Raw genomic sequence first — 20,769 nt, 5'->3', positions numbered from 1 at the left:
CAGTACACAGATCCCCAAGGTTTCTATGGTACAATAAACAGGGTTTGGTAACTTAGATGGGAAAAAAATTACATCCTTATTGTGTTGTTAAAAAAAAAAAAAAAAAAAAAACAATAACTGGGCTCCTGGGTGGCTCAGTGGGTTAAGGCCTCTGCCTTTGGCTCAGGTCATGATCCCAGGGTCCTGGGATTGAGTCCCGCATCAGGCTCTCTGCTCAGCAGGGAGTCTGCTTCTCTGTCTCCCTCTGCCTGCCTCTCTGCCTACTTGTGATCTCCATCTGTCAAATAAATAAATAAAATCTTAAAAAAAAAAATTAAAAAAAAAAAACTAATTAAAAATACAGGCCCAAAATGGCACCAGTTCAGTTAAGGCCCCAAGTCAGTAAACCAGGACTTAATACCTAATTGCAATACCAACTTTTCCCAGAAATGTAATCTTAACTGGTCAGTCAGGAATTTTCTGATAGGTGCCTCTAAGACTGTCATGTGGCCCTCTCCAAGCCCCTAAAGATGAGGTAATCTGCATAAGAATCCCTGCTCTTCTACCACCCCCACCAAGAGAAAGTGACCTTGCCTCAAACAATCCTTTCTCTTCCTTTGTTTATAACTCTCTTGCCCCACCCTCGTTCCTATAAAAACCTTCCATCTTGTACAACTCTTCAGAGCATCCCTCCACTTACTAGTGGGAGATGCTGCCCAATTCATGAATCTTTTTAAAAACTGATTTATTTAAGAGAGAGCGGGTGCAAGCAGAAGAAGAGGCAGAGGGTGAGGGAGGGAGAGAATCTTCAAGCAGACTCCCTGCTGAGTGTGGAGCCCAAGGTGGGGCTCCATCCCAGAACCCTGAAATCAGGACATGAGCCAAACTCCAGAGTTGGCTGCTTAACTGACTGAGCCAGCCAGGTCCCCCATCATGAATCATTCAATAAAGGCAATTAGATCTTCAAAATTTACTCGGTTGAATTTTGTTTTTTAACAACTATCACCAACTTCTAACTGAAAATAAGCATTTCCTTTAAGTATGGATGTAGGCAACAAAAAACAGTATTATTAATAAGACCAATGACATTATGACCAATAAAAATCATAGATATTGTCAAATTACATCCAGAAGTGTTACAAACATACACAAATTTCTTTTATGCTCATCACTATTTACATTATGATAGGTGTCAAATCCAATGATTCTTCATCAATAATTTATTCTCAGGAGCACCTGGCTGGCTCAGTTAGAGAAGTATGTGACTAGATCCCAGGGTTGTGAGTTTGAGCCTCATGTTGGGTGTAGATATTACATAAATAAATAAACTTTTAAAAAAGAATTTACTTTCATATTTTGATCATTCTAGCTGTATATGTTTTCTTTGCAAACCTGTGTATCTGCTAAGCATGTAAAACATTAGGGTTGTATAAGGGAGCAAGAATTTCTCTCCTCTCCAACGGTTCTTCTAGATGGACTAAGAATCATATTGACAAGAGACAGAAGAACAGGACAAACCAAATCTAATAGCATATGTACAGAATCCAAATAGATATGGAAATTCCGAAGAGGCAAAATGAGGAATATATGTCATCCTGAACTGAAGAGAAATGTGCAGGGTTCTAGAACTTCACAGGAATAGAATGCAATTCATAGGGCAGTAAGAAGAGCAGACATTTGGTATCAGATGTTTGTCCTTCCACACAGATGGGTCACTCAGATAAAATTTATCTCTGGTAATAACCCTTATGCTGGCAAAGATCTTTAGATTTTTCTATGTACTTAAGAGAAGGGCAAAAGTTTCTCTTGAGCCTGCAGGGTTCTGATTGCCTTCAGCTCAAAATAATCTTTACGCCAATGTGGCCCATCTCGGAGTGACCTGACCTCAGTCCCTACAGTTCCATAGGCCTACAAGATTTCCCAAGGGTTGGAGAGACTGGGTGGGTCAGTTGGTTAAGCATCTGCCTTCAGCTCAGGTCATGATCTCAGGACCCGGGGATCGAGGCCATGTTGGATCCATGCTTAGTGGGGAAAATGCTTCTCCCTCTCCTTCTGCCCCTTCTCTCCTCCTCTCCCACTCATGTGTGTATATCCACATGCAGGCGCAGTCTCTCTCTCTCTCTCTCTCAATCTTCTGCTCTCTCAAGTAATAAAATATTTTTAAAGGGAAAGATTTCCCACGGGTGCAATGGTCATTTATGCCATTGCATAAAAAAGGTTAAAAATCCCTGCCATAGAGAAATTCTTCATATGGAAACAGGAGCAATCTATTAAAAAAACTCAAAACATCTTTGTTCATAATATCAAATGTACAAATATATATCCAGACAATGGAACAACATATAGCAGACATATGTATTAATTACTGACTTCATCAAAATGCAGGATTTCAAAAACTTTATGTCAAAGCTAAGAATCAACTAACAGAATGACAAAAGTGTCTGCTTTTAGAAAGTTCGAAAATAGGCAAACCAATGAAATTTAGAGTTATACACAATGTAGTTGAATTTTGAAGAAAATGAGTGCAATGATCAACACAAAATTCTGGGTCATGGCTGCTTCAGGCAAAGAGGTCGGGGAAGGTGTTGTAAGGGAGGAAAATGTGACCTGAAAGGAACACATTTTGGGCTTCTAAATTACTGACAATATTTTATTTCTTTCTTGGTGGTAAGGTAATGGGCATTCAATGTATTATTCTTTAAAGTATACTGATATATTACACCTACTTTTGGGTGTATATAATACATGTTTCATGTTAGACAGGCAACCTTATTCCACGCAATCTAAAATAACTATCTTATTAGCCTATTTTAATATTCCAGAGTTACCTAGTTTTCAACTGTGCCCAAAGTTTAGGATATACAAGGATATACAACATACATTGTATATCTTCTAGGCAATACAAGGATTTGTTTCAAAACAAAATGTCACATAAAAATGTTTCATGTTTTTCTCTGCTTGACTTATTTCGCTAAGCATGATACGCTCTAGTTCCATCCATGTTGTTGCAAATGGCAAGATTTCATTTCTTTTGATGGCTGCATAGTATTCCATTGTGTATATATACCACATCTTCTTGATCCATTCATCTGTTGATGGACAAAAAATAAAAAAAAAAAAAAAAATGTTTCATGTTTTTAAACAGTTCTTAGAGGCTATATTCTACCACTCATATTTTTAAAATAAATGGTAAAATGACCTGGCTTTATAATCTGGCTTTAGACCCCAAATGTGCCACTTAGCAGCAGTGAACCTAAGAAATGTAATTCTCTCAAAACTTCCCACTCCTCACTTGAAGATAAAGTTGAACTCACAGGGTTCTGAGGATGATAAATACCTGTGCATGAATAGGAGATTGTCTTAAGCACCTAGCAGCACTTAACCAATAATTTCCCTCTTTAAGTTCTAGCCATGAATTTTTCAGCGATAATGAATCACAGATAGTGAATCACAGATAGTGATTTGTTATGTATTTTCATCTTGGAAATTCTCTCTACCATTCAGCTGGTTAGATGAAGTTGATGACAGGGTGCCCCGGATGGTAAAACCACTAGGTCGAAGTCTGGATCCTTAACTCTGGATAGAAGAGCTGCCTGGCAATGAGGAAAACCCATTTTAGATTCTTAAGGAACAAGAAATAAAATCCTGTTGTGTCTGAGACATTATATATTTGGTATCTATTTGTTACAACAGTTTAGCAGGTCCTATTTAATATAGTCTTAAAAAGGTGAACCATATTCAGAAGTACCAGATACAGCTAAAGGGGTCAGAACCAGTCATAAACAAATTAAGTGAATGACCACTTACCAATAATGAGATATCTAGCCTTTTTCCCTCCTCAGTCACAGAAAACTGGCAGTAAGGCTTGTAACTCAGTCAGGAATCTGGAAGTTTCCTCACTTGGGGTAACTGACTAAACTTTTAAAAAATGACCTATGGGTGAAAACAAATGAGAGTTTTTCTCCTCAATGAAATAAACAGATAATCTACAAAAACCCTAGAGTGAAGCCCACCATTTGACAGGCCACACCCATACTCAAAAGGCTTTCAAAAAATTTTGTCTCACTGCAAAATATGAGTTTATTACCAAGGATTACAGATACAAAACTATTTTAGGAAAAACACTAGCAAACTAGTATCATGGCTGAAAACAAATCAAATGATAAAAAAAAAACAATAATAAAACTTGAACTCAGGAAGAAGACCCACAACAATAACTAAAAAATAAACATCTGTAATTAATGTCCTCTGAGACAAATTATGAACCCATGAAACAAAAAGAGCATATTAATTCTGATTAAAAAGGGAGAGAGAGAAATAATCTGGGGAAGGCATTAAAAAAAGTTGCTTTTTGGAAATAAATACTGTGAAAGTATACGTTTAAAATAAGTGAGAAGATAAAATTGTGGTACTTTATCCCCAAAACCATAGACCAAAAAGTAGAAATGTAAAGCAGTAGAAAGAATAAAATTAGAAGATCAAGTAGAGGTACAATGTTTGAATAACAAAAGTTCCAAAGATGAAGAATGTAAAAATCCAAGAAACAAAAAATTTTCAGGCTTGAAGAGTACCCCCATTATGAGGTTACACTGAGTGAGGAACACCATATACAAAAAACATCTACTCCATGGCACATTACTGTGAAATTTCAGAACACAAGGAATATAGAGAAAAACATAAAAGGTTCCAAAGAGACTGACAGAAACAAGCAAGTCACTACAAAGAATTAGGAATCAAAATGGCATGAATTTCTTACTAGAAGGTAAAATACAATGGAGCACTGCCTTTAAAATATGAGGAAAAGTTATTTCCAATGCAGAATTTTGTACCCACCCAAAATATAAATCAAGAGGGCTGGTAGAATAAAACACGTTTTACAGATACAAATCCCAAAAGTTTAATTTCCATGTACTCTGCCCTAAAATTATAAGTTAAAAGAAAAAGAAACAAAATCCAGACAACAGGAAGTCCAACACAAAGCCAAGGGGATCCTGGAATTACTACCACGCCATCTTAGAGAACTAGTCCTCACTGAAGCAAAAGAACAAAGAACTCTCCAAAGATAACTCTAAAAGATGAAACTAAAAAAGCTGATTAACAGGTTTAATCATATTTGTTACCGAAAGCTCCAACACAGCTGCTAACTCAGTAAATAAATGGGTAAGCCCTGGTGCACCGCCATGGCCTTTATTCTGTGGAGGCCGAGAAAAATTAAGGACATTCCACCTCAGGTTTAGCCTTAGCGTTAAGTACAGCCATCTCAGACCCCTGTACCCAAGGGCTGAACTTTCCCCTACTTTACTTTAGTTCTAAGGACCCCCACCCTGCTGTAGTAACAGGAACCCATAAATACCCCTGCCTTAACTAATCTCGGGTTCAAGTCACTACTCTGCTGTGTTGGGTATACGTGGGCCCAAGCTTAAGCTTGTTAAATAAACCCTCCTGTGACCGCATCGATGTGGGCTCCTTGGTGCTCTCTCAGACGCAAAAACTTGGGTACAACAATTCCATCCCAGCGATTGTGGAGGGGACAGGACAAATTGGTGGGGTTTGCCAACACCGTGGCAGAACAGTCAAATAAACTCAACTTTTGAGTTGATCTGAGAAGCCAAAAACTCAAGAGATAAGAGTTTGAAAAAGAGAAGGGAGAAAGTTATTTTGGATACTGACAGCCAGGAGAGGTAGCAAGCTCAAGACTTAACAGCCAACCTCTCTGCCTCCAAGATGGACACTTAACAATTCATAAAGGGAGGATGGTGGCAGGGTACATGCAAGAGAGCAGGCAGACAGCTTGTGATCATGGGGGAGGGTTGGTATGCATTCAGCCCCTGATCAGGAGCAAAAAGAAGATCCGTGGGTGTGGTCTTCTAGGTATTACATTGCTATCAGGGCTTTCCTTGGTGTGGTGTTTGGGATGCTCCCAGTTCTTGCAAAAAAATTTCACCATGCTTCAAGAAAGTGTGGTAAGAAATAAGCACAATGGGTTTTAGTTGACAGTATGAGATAAGCAGTCCTGCCTACTTCTGGTTTTAAATGCTGGGGTCTACAGTTGAGGAAGAGGGCTCCGTAATACACTGAGAGGTATATTTTGGCAAAGGGTTTGGTGATTAACAAATGACAGATATAAGGAAAACAATAGAAAGCAAAGATGGAGAAAAAAAGGAGTCACGCTCCTATTAAGATTACAGGTTATCTTAATAGATAGCCTGGGTGGCTCAGTGAGTTAAAGCCTCTGCCTCCACTCAGGTCATGATCTCAGGGTCCTGGGATCAAGTCCCGCATCGGGCTTTCTACTTGGCAGGGAGTCTGCTTCCTCCTCTCTCTCTCTGCCTGCCTCTCTGCCTACTTGTGATCTCTGTCTGTCAAATAAATAAATAAAATTTTTAAAAAGATTACAGGTTATCATACTATCTCACTGAGATGAGGAATTTGAGAAACAAGACAGAGGATCATAAGGGTAAGGGAGGGAAAAACAAAACAAGATGAAACCAGAGAGGGAGACAAACTGTAAGAGACTCTTAGGAAACAGAGGGTTGCTGGAGGGGAGCAGGGTAGGAAGGAGGGGGTGGCTGGGTGATGGACATTGGGGAGGGTATGTGCTATGGTGAGTGCTGTGAATTGTGTAAAACTGATGAATCACAGACCTGTACCCCTGAAACAAATAATATATTACATAATAGTCTCTGCTATCCCCCTCCAGTGGAACTTTCCACTGTTCATGTCCTACATTGTTTTTTCTCAGAGTATTTATTAATCCCTGATATATTTTTCTCTTTACTGTTAATATTTCCCTCAACCTGTAAATTCCAAAAACAGGGATTATGCCTTTTGCTCACCTCCGTACCCCAGCTTCTGGAAAAGTACCTGAGGCATAGTAGGAAATTTAATAATTAGGGGCCAAATGAGTGAATAAATTGTTAATTCAAGGGAGGGGGCAAAGTCCAAAAAAATAAATTTAAACATAAAGAAAGATCCAGTCCAGGCATAGATTATGCTTTGTTTTGTCTCACTTGGTTAAAAACGATGACTATCACCCAGAAAAACTTACTCACTCCCTCTGGAATTATAATTTTAAAAAGCCTCAGGTCATGATCCCAGCGTCCTAGGATCGAGTCCCACATTGGGCTCCTTGCTCCTCAGGGAGCCTGCTTCTCCCTCTGCCTCTGCCTGCCATTCTGTCTGCCTGTGTTTGCTCCCTCTCTCTCTCTCTGATAAATAAAATAAATAAATAAATAAATAAAAATAAAAAGCCTCTTTCTGAGCAGATAATTCAAGTCTTTGAAGAAGGCACAACCAATACAACCACGAGTGATATCACTGTAATAATTCCCTATTCTTGTGAGTATAAGCTGTATTATTTCAATGTATACAAGAATGTAACTTGTCAGTCTAATTATGCACTGTGTAATTGTTATATGTTATTAGTAATAAAAATGTAAACATTAAATACTATAAATTAATGTGACAATCTGTAATGTACCCATTATCAGATGAGGAAGAGGTTGTTATTTTGAGGGAGCGGTATGTAAGAAACCTAAATCCTCATTTTCCAAGCAACAGATACTATCTAAAATTGACAATACCAAGACACACCAGAAAAAGCCTGTAATTTAGAAAACGAGAAGAAAGCATCAGAAGAAACAAGTGGAAAATGTTGAAAACAGTTATTCTGGGAACCAATCATCAGGGATAAGGAGAACAAGATCGGAGGTCTGCTGGTATGTTTTAAGGCTTACAAAACTATATGACTTTTTAATACTAAGTTCGATGCATCCACTGCAATGAGCTTCTGGGAGATACCTTAGAAGCCTTATGAGGTCATGCTGGGTGGCGATCGGGGAAACAGGATGCACTTCATGAGGGAAAATTAAGGCTCCCTGGTTTTTACGTCAATCACCCCGACTAAAGATGAACCACGGCAAAGACCACGATTTTAAATGCACAGAATCACGGGCGCACGCAGCATCCGCCCTCCTCCAAGGGCAACACTCGCAGTCGGCACACGAACTCTTAAGAACTGATGCTCAGCTGCGCGTGGAGACGAGGTGATGGGCTCAGAAATGTCCTCTCTGACGCTGGGGTAAGAGTTTCAGAGGGAACAAGCCCAAGACCACGATACTGCCCGCCCGGACGCGCCGGACACTGGGCCACCGAGCGAGCGACCTTCGGGGCGGTGCCCGCGCCTCCGGCACCAGGGGCGGAGCTGAAGCCGCCGAGTCCCGCCCCCGCCTGCGTCCGCCAGTAGTCTAGTCGCTGCTCTTTTCCAGGCGGGTCAATCCTAACAGGAGGAATCTAAGAAAGAGTACCGGCTGGCTGTCCTTCCCAGCGCCCGAAGCCCCGCCATGCTCGTCCTCCGAAGCGGCCTGACTAGGGCTCTGGCTGCGCGGACGCTCGCGCCTCAGGTACCCGCCGCCCCGACGAGCCCCAACAGTGCTCTAGTTGGGGGGCAGCAGGGATGTCTGCCAGGAGCCAGTGGTGCCGCGCATGCGCTACTGGGTTCGCTCGCCCAGACGTGCGAGTGCCGCGCATGCGCCCAGTCTGTTCGCGTAAGCAGATCGTTCTAATTGCAGAGAGGGTCCCAGATCCCGGAGCTGGGGCGTTCTAGGATGTGCGGGTGGTAGGTTGTCGCCAGTCGGGGAGAGTACGCTGGCCAGTGTCGCCTTCCGGCCAGCTCTCGAGGACCCGTGAACAGGATGTCTGTGGCCTAGGTGCCAGGCGCCCTGACGACACTACTGAAGCTCCGGGTACTCCGTATTCGCTTCCCAGCGTTGCTCAGCTTTCGCCACGTTGGGGCCCGTGCCCGGTGCCTGCTGGTCGAGCCTTTCTTATTGATTTTGTTGTTTGGACAAGCCACCGCCGCCTCTACACCTAAGGCAGAGGAGAAATAGGCCAACCAGCTCCTGGCAAAACAAAACAGCCTCCCTGTGTTTAAATGAAACGTACGTAACTTCGGAGCATTTTGCAGAGAACCTTGAAGAGATGGGCCAGGGTGCCGGTGGTGGAGCGTCCTGTCCACTGCCTCTTGCGGGGAGGTGGGGGGGTGTCCAAGCCAGGAACCTAGTAGCAAACATGATTACAACCTCATTTAACCTCCGATGAAAAACGTACATAATCGATTTTTGTGATTCAGCCTTATCTGTCGGGGCTTGGCCTATTCTATACATCTACAGGTTTTTTCCCCTCTGATATTTAGGCTTGTACTTTTCTCGAAGGGGACAAGCAGAAGGGGCTGAACCTACTCTAGAGACAGACGGTCTGCTGAAGACCGAGGAACCAACGATGGCCTGTTCACCCAAGATTAGCAATCCAGTCTTTAATGTTTCCTGATTCTCGCGCTCCGGTGCCAGGGCCAAGAGTTATTCCCATTCTGAACTTTGATTATTAAATGCCAGCCAGTGGGTCTCATAAATGAATTGGAAGTCGGTGCTATGGAAAATCAGCCCTTATTTGGAGATAAGGGAGACTAGAGCACTAATGAATCCTACCCCCAGAATCCTTGTAGTTTCTGCCCTTAATAAAAGTCACCTCCCCCTTAAGCACACTCATTTATCTCATTCACTGTTGTTTTTCCAATCCGTGGGCTTTTCCTTCTTACTGTTTCTTCTTTGGAAAATAAAAATACGTGCCTTTGACTACATATTTGTTTCCAAATACAAATACCCTGAAAAAATGACTTAAAAGCAATTGTTATAAATACCACACTGCTCCATTATATTTTATTTATAATACTTTTTGAACTATAATACTAGGCAGCTGTTTATTTGGATAACATTCTCATATTAAAAAGTGGTTAAAATGACACAAAAAACATGTCCAGCAAAAACAGAAGTATCTGCAGTAGTTTTGGAGGGAATACTCACTTTCCAAGTAAGCTTAGACACTTGGGCAGTAGGAACCTAACTCAGGAGACATGAATGGGAAGAACTCAATTATATAATTATAATTACAAAATTATTCATAAATACGTAGACAACTGTGTGTTTTAACCTAAATTATGTCAGATAAAGAAGCCTACTGGTTTCATTTGATGTTCCAGGTAGTCACATAAGCCCAAAATTTGTCCATAGCTTTGTACCAAAGCTTTTGATTAATAAGCTTCATGAAACAAAACTTCATGAAACTGTTTCATGATAACCAAACCTACAGTAAGAAGAATTTATAAATGAAAATGCCATAGGACTGTGTGGGTGTGAGTATATACACATGCACACGTAATTATACACAGGATAATCTCTAGTGAGGCATTTCCTTTTTTTTTTTTTTAAGATTTTATTTATTTATTTGACAGACAGAGATCGCAAGTAGGCAGAGAGGCAGACAGAGAGAGGAGGAAGCAGGCTCCCTGCTGAGCAAAGAGCCCAATGCGGGGCTCAATCCCAGCACCCTGGGATCACAACTGGAGCTGAAGGCAGAGGCTTTAACCCACTGAGCCACCCAGGTACCCCTCTAGTGAGGCATTTCCTATCTAAAGTTAAGTTTATTCAGACTTGGAGGCCTAGATTAGAAGAAAACTTTATATGGGTAGCCTACAACTAATACAACAAGAACTAAGGTTGTTTTTTTTTTTTTTTTTAAGATTTTATTTATTTATTTGACAGACAGAGATCACAAGTAGGTAGAAAGGCAGGCAGAGAGAGAGGGGGAAGCAGGCTCCCTGCGGAGCAGAGAGCCCGATGTGGGGCTTGATCCCTGGACTCTGGGATCATGACCTGAGCCAAAGGCATAGGCTTTAACCCACTGAGCCACCCAGGCGCCCCAAGAACTAAGGTTCTTAAGGAATATTTTCATCAATCTGGTAAAATTGGATGAGTTAAATGCCCTTCTTCACATTGCATCTTTAATTAAACCTAAAAATGATTCAGACAATTCTAATTCATTGATTTTTTCCTTCACAGCATTCATACAGTCGACCAGTATGTTAAAATGCAGTTGAATAGATAGTAACAGTCCATTCCTATCTTTTACCAGTGATCTGCTTCATTGGGTTTGGGAAATACTTTGACCTGAATAGCAATTTTTATTTTTAAGAAAAACCTAAAAGGGAGTTTTGTTTTGTTTTTTTTTTTAAGATTTTATTTATTTATTTGTCAGAGAGAGAGCGAGAGCGAGCACAGGCAGACAGAGTGGAAGGCAGAGTCAGAGGGAGAAGCAGGCTCCCTGCGGAGCAAGGAGCCCGATGTGGGACTCGATCCCAGGATGCTGGGATCGTGACCTGAGCCGAAGGCAGCTGCTTAACCAACTGAGCCACCCAGGCGTCCCTAAAGGGGAGTTTTTTGCTAGTAAACACATTTCCATTTTACTTGCCAAAACACCCGCATATTTTATAAAGTTCACTTAAATGTGTAATTGTGACATGTATAGTATTGACTAAAAATGGAATATTGGTTAAATATTGGCTAAATAAATAATCTGCAAGTTTATTAGAATCCTAATTGTAGTTCTTGAGTAAAGGACTCTTATTAAGACCTCTGTGCCTTCTCATGATTAAATGTCATGAAAAAGTGGCTAACAGTGGATCACCACTAAGAAACAGTAACTATATGTTCAGCATTATTAAGGTTAGTTGTTTTTATTGACATTTCTCTAAACAAATGTCTAAGGAGAGATCACAAAAGAAGTACAAATGTGGATTATGAATCTAATGCATGGCCTTTGTTTCTAGATTCAGATATGGTTGTAATAATATTATAAACTCTACCTTTTGAAAATATTTAAATTTGCCTTATCTGTCTTCAGGTGTGCTCATCTTTTGCTACGGGCCCAAGACAATACGATGGAACATTCTATGAATTTTGTACTTATTGCCTTAAGCCCTCAAAGATGAATGAGTTTCTGGAAAATATTAAGAAAAACATACATCTTCGGACAGCTCACTCTGAATTGGTTGGCTTCTGGAGTGTAGAATTTGGAGGCCAAGTGAATAAAGTGTTTCATATTTGGAAGTATGGTATGATTTTTTCCAGCTGTGGGGTTCAGTATCGATTTTCATTCTGTTAAATGTTACTTGACGCTTAGCTCTTGAATCTAAATTAGTATAAATGCCCACAGGTTAAAATAAACTTTTAAAAGGGGGAACAGCAGCAAAAAATGAATTCTGACTCCTCCTCCCAGTGGTACACCTTTAACAATCCTTTGCCCAAGTTCTTATGTTACCATAAATGGGAAAGTGTGGCATCTCATATTTCAAATCATAAATTTCTTAGATAGACTTTAATTCTCAGAAAAATTATACAGTGGTTTGTCATAAAGATGATTTATGAAAAAAAATTAAAGCAGTGATTGTAAGAGCTCAAGTAAGTTAAGATCATAAAGGAAGGTAGAGTTATTTTTTCTTATTATTGAAGCTATGGCTGGATATCTGGATTTTGGTAGAAACAATTCAGTTATGTAGGGGCTTTGGAGTAGTAAAGGTTGATGGGGATGATAATTAACTTCTAGGCTTCACCCACTGCTGAGATTTAATAAGTTGTTATATTGAGAAAACCATATCCGTGTCATTTGTGCATTCCAGGGTTTCAGGAAATTCTCCGTCATTGGGCTGTTACAGGGAAGTAAAGCCAATCAGAGTTCTCCGCATATTGAAGTTGATTTACCCCTGGTTTAATAGTCAGAGAAGAACAGGTTGCTCAAATCCCCACGATGTTTGTTACTCAAGTGTCTAATTTTTGTGAAGTCCACGTCAGAACTTAATGAAATCCAGAGAATTTCAATACCTTCATTTAGTGTTTGATCATCAGTGTCCAAAAGTTAATAGTCATTAGATACTTTACTATGAAAAGTGTCATTCCATAGTTACCATGGCCCTAGTTCAGTGGTTTCCCGTATTATAATAGAATAAACCCATTAAAACACAATTTATGCTTTAATGTGCCACTGGTGAACTCGGGTCCTGTTAAAAAAAAAAAAAAATCATTAGAAAAATCCTGATATAACTCACTTAAGCTCTAAGATCCCCAATATAAACCATAGAAAACTCCTTTACCATTAATTTTAATGAGACCCTAATAGTAAATGCAGTACTAGACCTAAATGTTTAGTAAATGTATAAATAACAAACATAAGAGAAATAAATACTGGGTAAAAAGAATGGTGATGTTAAGAAGGAGAATCAGCACTCTTTCTTTGGAAGCTGTTCAAAGAGGAGGCTCAAAAAGCACATCTTCCTTTCATTTGTGTTAAATTTAATTCAGAGTATACATTGACCTGACCACTCACCATCACCACCAAGGAAAAAATAGTCTTTCTCTAAATGGGCACTATCATTTAAATGCCTCAAATAATAAGAATAATTAATATATGTTGAGTGCTGTCTAGGTGCCAAATACTGCTTAGAGCCCCTCTCATGTACTAATTTATTTATTCTTCACAACAATCCTGGAGGGAGATACTATGTCATTATTCCCCTTTCACAGAGTAAGAAACAGGAACAGAAAGGTTCAGTAACTTAACCTAAGCCACACAAATATCTACAGTGGTAGAACCGATAAACCCCACTACGCAACATTATCATTAGTTGTTTAAATTTCTACTCCCCTTTTAGACCATGAGAAACTTTAGGACTGATGTCACATCTATTTATGTTGATAGCTCCAGGGATAGAACTGTGTCCTTAAGTGGCCTGCGTGAACATTTGCTGAATTGAATGAAATCCAAAAGAGGTAGAGGTGATTTTAATTAAGTTTTTGTTTTTCTTACTCCTTTTCATCCCCTAGATAATTTTGCCCATCGAACTGAAGTTCGGAAAGCTGTGGTCAAGGATAAGGAATGGCAACAATCTTTCATTCCAAATCTGGGTCTTACAGATAAACAAGAGATCGAGATTACTTACCTGGTACCCTGGTGCAAATTAGAAAAGCCTGCAAAAGAAGGTAAACCCTTCCCCCTTCATTACTTTGAATTCTGATGAAGAAAAAAGATTTCAGGCTATAAAAACTTAACTTCCAGGGGTACCTGGGTGGCCTAGTTGGTTGAGCATCTGACTCTTGATCTCTGCTCAGGTCTTGATCCCAGGGTTGTGTTTTGGGCCCCATGTTGGGCTCCACGCTGGGCATGGAGTCTACTTAAAAAAGTAAACTTCCCTTGGGAAAACTAATGCTGTGTTTTATACAGGAATATATTATGATTATAGAAATGAATGGATTTTAGATCTTTGCTTATTAAAACAATGAGCACTGAATGATGAAGTTTTTTTTTTTTTTTTTTCCAGTTTGGAAAAGCTCTTAAAATTGAAGTTATAAATATAAAAAGTTGATGCGGGGAGTAAAGGTTGAAAGTTTGGGGGTTAGGTGAAAGATGATGTATGAAATTTTGTCATAGTTTGGTATTTTTTAAACACAAATTACAGCTAATCTTAAATTATTAAGGGATATCTTTGCCTGTAAGACTGTGTTAGGGGAATAAATTAAACTGTTAAGCTGTATTACTGTAATTTAACATTTTTGCTTTCCTTTTATTTCTCACTTTGAAAATAATTACTAAAGATTTGTCTTCTTGCTGATTTTATTTTCTTGCTCATTTAAGGAAACATTTACCTTAACATTGTTTTAAACAAAAGTCAGATTTTTTATAAGTATTAATTCACTTAAATGTTATTTTATTTCCCCCATTTTTTCCTAACTTTGTAGTGTATATTAGAGTATAAGAGATTCAAAAGTCTTATTTGAATCCTTATCCACCTAGACCTGTCCACAGGCTTCCAGCACTATCTAAAAACTAAGTGGCTTCTTAGACAATGTCAAATCCTGGTTCTCTTCTTCTGTGTTGTTCATAATCCTTTAATAACTTTGTGCTTGTTTCCTTTTTCTTCTCAAAGCTACTTGTCCCCTAGTTCCTCTTCCTCTACCTGCCCCATACTTCTGATCAGAAGTCAAAATGCTTTTCAAGTATTTGCCTGGATATTTAGCAACAATAAAATCATTTCCTCCAGTTGTTTCAGTTTTTATTCCCCCGCACTCATAAACTCAGACATCACTGGATCCATCATTTGTTCCTATTAGAAATGTAATCTTGTAGGGGGAAATTATATAAACAAAAATTATTTCCCCTCAAAATTGGAAAGAAGAGGAAATACAGGAGATTAGAAAATGCTTTTCTTATTCATTTCTTATCCAAAAGTGCAAATTCAGGGAGCTCAGAAATCCTAGCCCTTCTATAAATGTTCAATATTTGTTTTATTAACAGAGTATATAGATTAAAAATATATCAGGTGCACCTGGGTGGCTCAGTGGGTTAAAGCCTCTGCCTTCAGCTCAGGTCATGATCCCAGGGTTCTGGGTTCGAGCACTGAGTCCGGCTCTCTGCTCGGCAGGCAGTCTGCTTCCCTTCCTCTCTCTCTGCCTGTTTCTCTCCCTACTTGTAATATCTGTCTATCAAATAAATAAATAAAATCTTAAAAAAAAAAAAAAAAACTTCAGGGGTACCTGGGTGACTCAGATGGTTAAGCATCTGCCTTGGGCTAAGGTCATGATTTCCAGGTCCGGGGATCAAGACCCACAGCAGGCTCATGTTCACTGGGGAATCTGCTTCTCCTCTTCCCTCTGCCTCTCCCCCTGCTGGTTCTCTCCCTCTGTCTCTTTCTCTCATGAATAAATAAGATCTTTTTTTTTTTTCATTTATTTATTTTCAGCATAACAGTATCATTATTTTTTCACCACACCCAGTGCTCCATGCAATCCGTGCCCTCTATAATACCCACCACCTGGTACCCCGACCTCCCACCCCCCCGCCACTTCAAACCCCTCAGATTGTTTTTCAGAGTCCATAGTCTCTCATGGTTCACCTCCCCTTCCAATTTACCCCAACCCCCTTCGCTCTAACTCCCCATGTCCTCCATGCTTTTTGTTATGCTCCACAAATAAGTGAAACCATATGATAATTGACTTTCTCTGCTTGACTTATTTCACTCAGCATAATCTCTTCCAGTCCCATCCATGTTGCTACAAAAGTTGGGTATTCGTCCTTTCTGATAATAAGATCTTAAAAAAAAAAAAATCTCAGATAATAGCTTAATAGATCTTCCCTTTTTTGTTTTTCGGTATAAGCTTAACAACTGATCCTTAAACTTGGACAAGGACTTTCAAAACATAAAAGCAAGGAAAACTAATGCCATCATCCATAAATATAGCTACATACCATGTTCATGTGTATGATCTTCCAAATTGGTGTATGTAGATTAGCCTTCCAGTGGAATTGGACTAACCTGATTAGAAACTTCTTGAATATCTTTTGTAAAACTATTTTTCTCCCTACTCTAGGAGTCTACGAACTGGTTAGTTTTCAGATGAAGCCCGGTGGGCCAGCTCTATGGGGCGATGCATTTAAAAGGGCAATTAATGCCCATGTGGATCTAGGCTACTCAAAACTAATTGGCGTTTTCCACACAGAATATGGAGAACTCAACAGAGGTATAGTTGTCTATTTCTTCTATGAAACTACAAAGTATGTTGGTGATCTGTTAAGTTTCTTGGGTCAGTTCGTCTCTTTTTTCCATTATGGTATATGTTTAAATTTTTATTGCCAAATTTTTAGGGTTTTTAATAATTTGAAGGGTTGAAAAAAACCTGATTTATATCTTATTTGTTTGGGATGTTAATACGTCATAAAGCCTTTTTCAAATGAAATATCATGCCTTCCATGACTCATCAAAGTGATTAAAAAACTGCAAAGAGCCTCAAGAAAATATATGTTCTTTCATCCTTTTTTTCCTCTAAGTATACTTTTATTGACTTTTTAAAATAATATTAGTTGGGGTAAAGAAATCATCTTGAATGAAAAAGTAGTACATATTTTTTGCACATACTAAATAGATGGACATGCCTTAAGGGGAGAAAATATTTCCCCCTCCTTAGAGATAATACTGTTAACATTGTGGTCTTTAAAATAAATTAAAGTTACTGCCATGGAAAACAATAAGCATTGTTGATGTTTTAAAAATACTGCTAAGCAGAGACGCTTGGGTGGCTCAGTAGGTTAAGCCTCTGCCTTCGGCTCGGGTTATGATCTCAGGGTCCTGGGATGGAGCCCCGCATCAGGCTCTCTACTCAGTGGGGAGCCTGCTTCCCTTTCTCTCTGCCTGCCTCTCTGCCTGTCAAATAAATAAATAAAATCTTTAAAAAAAAAAATACTGCTAAGCATAATATACAGTATGACCCTAATCTGATTTTACTCATGTTTTTAAAAGAAATACACTAAATATCAGTAGAGGTTTTCTGTGGGTTGTTAAAATTATGTTACTTTTAATTTTCTTCTTTGTATTTTCCAAATTTTCAGTAATAAACATTTTTTATCATCTTTTTTTTTAAATAAAGTAAAACATGGTAGGAAGTCATAAGACTTGGATCTAGCCTTGACTGTGTCTTTCGTGATGTTACTTTTTTTCCCCAGCTTTTCTTTTCTTCATCTATAAAACTAGTTTTATTTAATTTATAAATTTGTCTCCCAAATCTCTGACCCCCTCTGAAATCTTATTACTAACATACTTAATTTTACCTTTTTGGTATTCACTATTTTGATTTAAAGAACAAGACTTAATGTTTCTGATTAGTTTTTCTGTATTTCTTGTAGTAATGCCATAGTCTTTAGAAGCCCTTTTTGGTTTATTTCTGCAGTTCACGTTCTTTGGTGGAACGCGAGTGCAGACAGTCGTGCAGCTGGGCGACATCAGTCTCATGAGGATCCCAGGGTTGTGGCAGCTGGTAAGCTATTTCACGAGGCATGAAGTATTCGTACAACAAATTTGATTCGGTCAATAACTTTATATGCCTTCTTATGAAATGTGTTTTTCCAGTTCGGGAGAGTGTCAATTACCTCGTGTCTCAGCAGAATATGCTTCTGATTCCTACATCATTTTCACCTTTGAAATAGTTTTCCATTGAAATATGAAGCGTCGCATTAACTGCTGTAAGATGTGTCTGCTAATGGTGCTTAAATTCTCCTAAGAGATTCTCACTTGTATTTGAAGAAGGTGGTAAGTTAATCTTTTGTGTCTCTGCACTTCTAAAGCCAGCTCTGTGCTTCCTTCCTGTTCCTCTCCACCCCAGGAAATAGTCCTGTTCATTTTCCCCTTGGCATTTCAGTGTCTGTTACACATTAGAAATAGTTGCTACTACTTGATGATCTTGATTTTTCACTGGTTTCAGAATATCTCTTATATTGTTTTGACAACCCTTTGCTTTTATATTTTATATTCAAATGATTTTACATTTTGTACTGAAAGACCCTCCCCTAGAAGATAGATAGGATAACTGACCGCTTGTTTGCTTTTCTGTGAACCGCTGGCTTTTAGGCGTAAATTAGGTTATTAATTGCTTATTAATCGCTCTTTTGCCCTTCTGTAACTGCTTGGCTTATAGAAATAATAGAAGACGCCATGATGGCACTCCTACCTTCCCCCTTCTTGTTCCCCTTTCCCGCCTCTCTCCTCCCGCGCGCGGGCCCTCAGAACCAATCAGCTTGTTCCCCCTTCCCGCCTCTCTCTTGCGCGCACGCGCGCGCACGCCCCCAAAGCCAATCAGCAAACTCCACGTATGCCTTTTTCAAAAGTTCTGTCAACCAATCAGTTGCGCCCCACCCAAAACTTGTTTGTACCTGTCTATAAAAACCCGGCACCACCCCAGCCAGGTGTGCTCAGCTAGCAGGAGCTGCTGACCACCCGCAGGCGCGCGCTGACCACCCGCAGGCGCCTGCGTAATAATAAAGAACCTCTTGCTGATTGCATCCAGTGGCAGTGTTGGATTCTTGGGTAAGGGGATCCGTGGGTCTTTCAGTACCTGATATTATAAAATTTATATATAATGTCTATTCATGTCAATTTTTTCTGAGATTTTTTTATTTTATTTTTTTTGCTCAGTAGGTTTATTTTGTGATCAAATGGGAGTCTTTAGAATCTAAGATCAAATATATTTCTTTACCTTGGCAAAGTATAGTATCACCTGTGTCATCTGTATTAATTATGGTTTTCACATTAATTATGAGTCACTCTAACTTGGAAAATACTGTAATTAGGTCTTTGTTAAAGACTTTGGAAGACTTGTTTTATGTACTAAAATGTGCTCATTTAACAGTTAATTTTTGTTCATTTTGGATCACTAACAAAGATACTTGGGACAGCTATTTATTTTAAAAATATCTATGGTTATGAGAATGGTTACCTGAATAAAAGCCTACATACCCATTCTGCAGATTTTTTTGTGTTTCATATTTATACTATCTTCTCTAGAACTTATACTGTGTTGCTATGGGGTAGTGTCACAGTAACAATTTCACAACTTTACTGTAGATGTTAAGTTACATCAAGAAGATAACATAATAATAATCCCAGAAAGTTTTCAGTACCACACAGATCCTAGGGTTTTTCTTGAAACACCTTTAATTTCCATTTTAGTTGAGTGCACCTGCCTTCTAAAACTAGGTTTAGTAATTACAAGCTCTCTTGAAAGTCTATATTTAGAGCTATCTTATTTTGTGTTTCTAAAAGTATAAAATAGTAAATCATGAATTAGCTGTCTTAAGGGAAACTTGGAAAACAAAGTACAGCAGAAGACTGTGGAGAGAAGAAATGTCTAAAGGGTTAAATATAACAACAAAATTGAAAGGTGAGATGGTGTTCGGGTGCAGCCTGTACTATTGACAGACAAGAATCCAGAAAAAAGCTTTGTGATCAGCTAGTGGCATGTTTTCTGCTTCACAGTAAAGCAGAACTCTCAGTAGACTGACGTATATTCCCCGTCTTTACCTCCTACTCTTCCCTCAACCTGATCCTTGTCAGTCTCCTGAAAGGAGTCTTCTCAAGGTCACCAGGGACCTCTGTCTTACCAAATTTAGTCATTTCCTCTGCCTTTACCTTGCTTATCTTCTCAGTAGTGTTGGACACAACTGACCACGTTTGCCTTCCTGAAACACTTGATTCTGGGCTTCAGTAAATGGCATCATACTCAAGATAATCCTCCTCACTGGCCAGACCCTCTCTTTCCTTTGCTGGCGTCTCTTCTAGATGTGGGTAGGATCTCAGGAATGTTCTCTTATCTTCGTTCTCTCTAGGTCAGCCCATTGAGTCGAAAGGCTTAAATACCATATATGTGGGGATGACTTAACACATTTTTAACTTCCTTCCCATCGTTGTTCCTGAGCACCAGACTGTTGTATGAATGGCCCTTTTAGCACAACCATCTACCTAGTTTGGGCCACAAACTAGAAGTCATCTTGATAGCTCTCTTGCCCTCAACCTCTACATGGTGCTTGTCAGCAATTCCTGTGGGCTTTGTCTCTAAAATAGATCCTGAACATTTCTCTTCCTCCCTGTGTCTACTGCTATACCCTTGCTCAATCCACCAACATGTTAGCCTCCTTACTGTCCCTTCTCCCCACACAGCCAGCATTCTTTTTGAAACAGTGATTACATCAAACCATTAACCTTGTTTAAAACTCTCCAGTGGTTCCTCATTGCACTAACAGTAAAATCCAGATACCTTAACATGGCCTGCGAGGCCCTACAGGTTCTGGTTTTTGCCCCTTCTACCACTTGAGACATTAGGATCCTCTCCCTCCTTCCCCAACCTGCCAAGTTTTTTCCCACTTGGAGCTTTTGCACCAGGTGCTCTTTCTTCCAGGAGCAGTCTCTCTGCCCCCCTTCAAATGTTGGCTCCTCTTTCTTTGATCAGATCTGAGCTCAAACATCACTCTTCAGGCACCATTTCTGACTCATTTCCATAATTAACTTATTACCATGGCTCATTTTCTTCTGAGCATTTACTGTGGTCTGAGTGTATTATATGTGTTTGTCTACACATCCAT

The 20,769-nt window shown here is 39.4% G+C and overlaps 1 protein-coding gene across 1 annotated transcript; it reads left to right on the top strand.

The window, feature by feature from the left end:
* The first annotated feature begins 8,209 nt into the window (after positions 1-8,209).
* LOC131812851 (protein NipSnap homolog 3A-like) lies at positions 8,210-18,181 on the top strand. The gene is made up of 6 exons (XM_059142802.1): positions 8,210-8,381; positions 11,716-11,926; positions 13,692-13,847; positions 16,233-16,382; positions 17,586-17,672; positions 17,765-18,181. The coding sequence occupies exons 1-6, from the start codon at positions 8,322-8,324 to the stop codon at positions 17,839-17,841; spliced, it is 741 nt and encodes a 246-aa protein (XP_058998785.1). The 5' UTR covers positions 8,210-8,321; the 3' UTR covers positions 17,842-18,181.
* Positions 18,182-20,769: the final 2,588 nt, after the last annotated feature.

The sequence above is a fragment of the Mustela lutreola genome, chromosome 12, assembly GCF_030435805.1.
Source record: "Mustela lutreola isolate mMusLut2 chromosome 12, mMusLut2.pri, whole genome shotgun sequence".
In the NCBI taxonomy this organism is placed as follows: domain Eukaryota; kingdom Metazoa; phylum Chordata; class Mammalia; order Carnivora; family Mustelidae; genus Mustela; species Mustela lutreola.
Note: the sequence above shows the minus strand (reverse complement) of the source record. Positions and strands in the feature narration are given on the sequence as shown.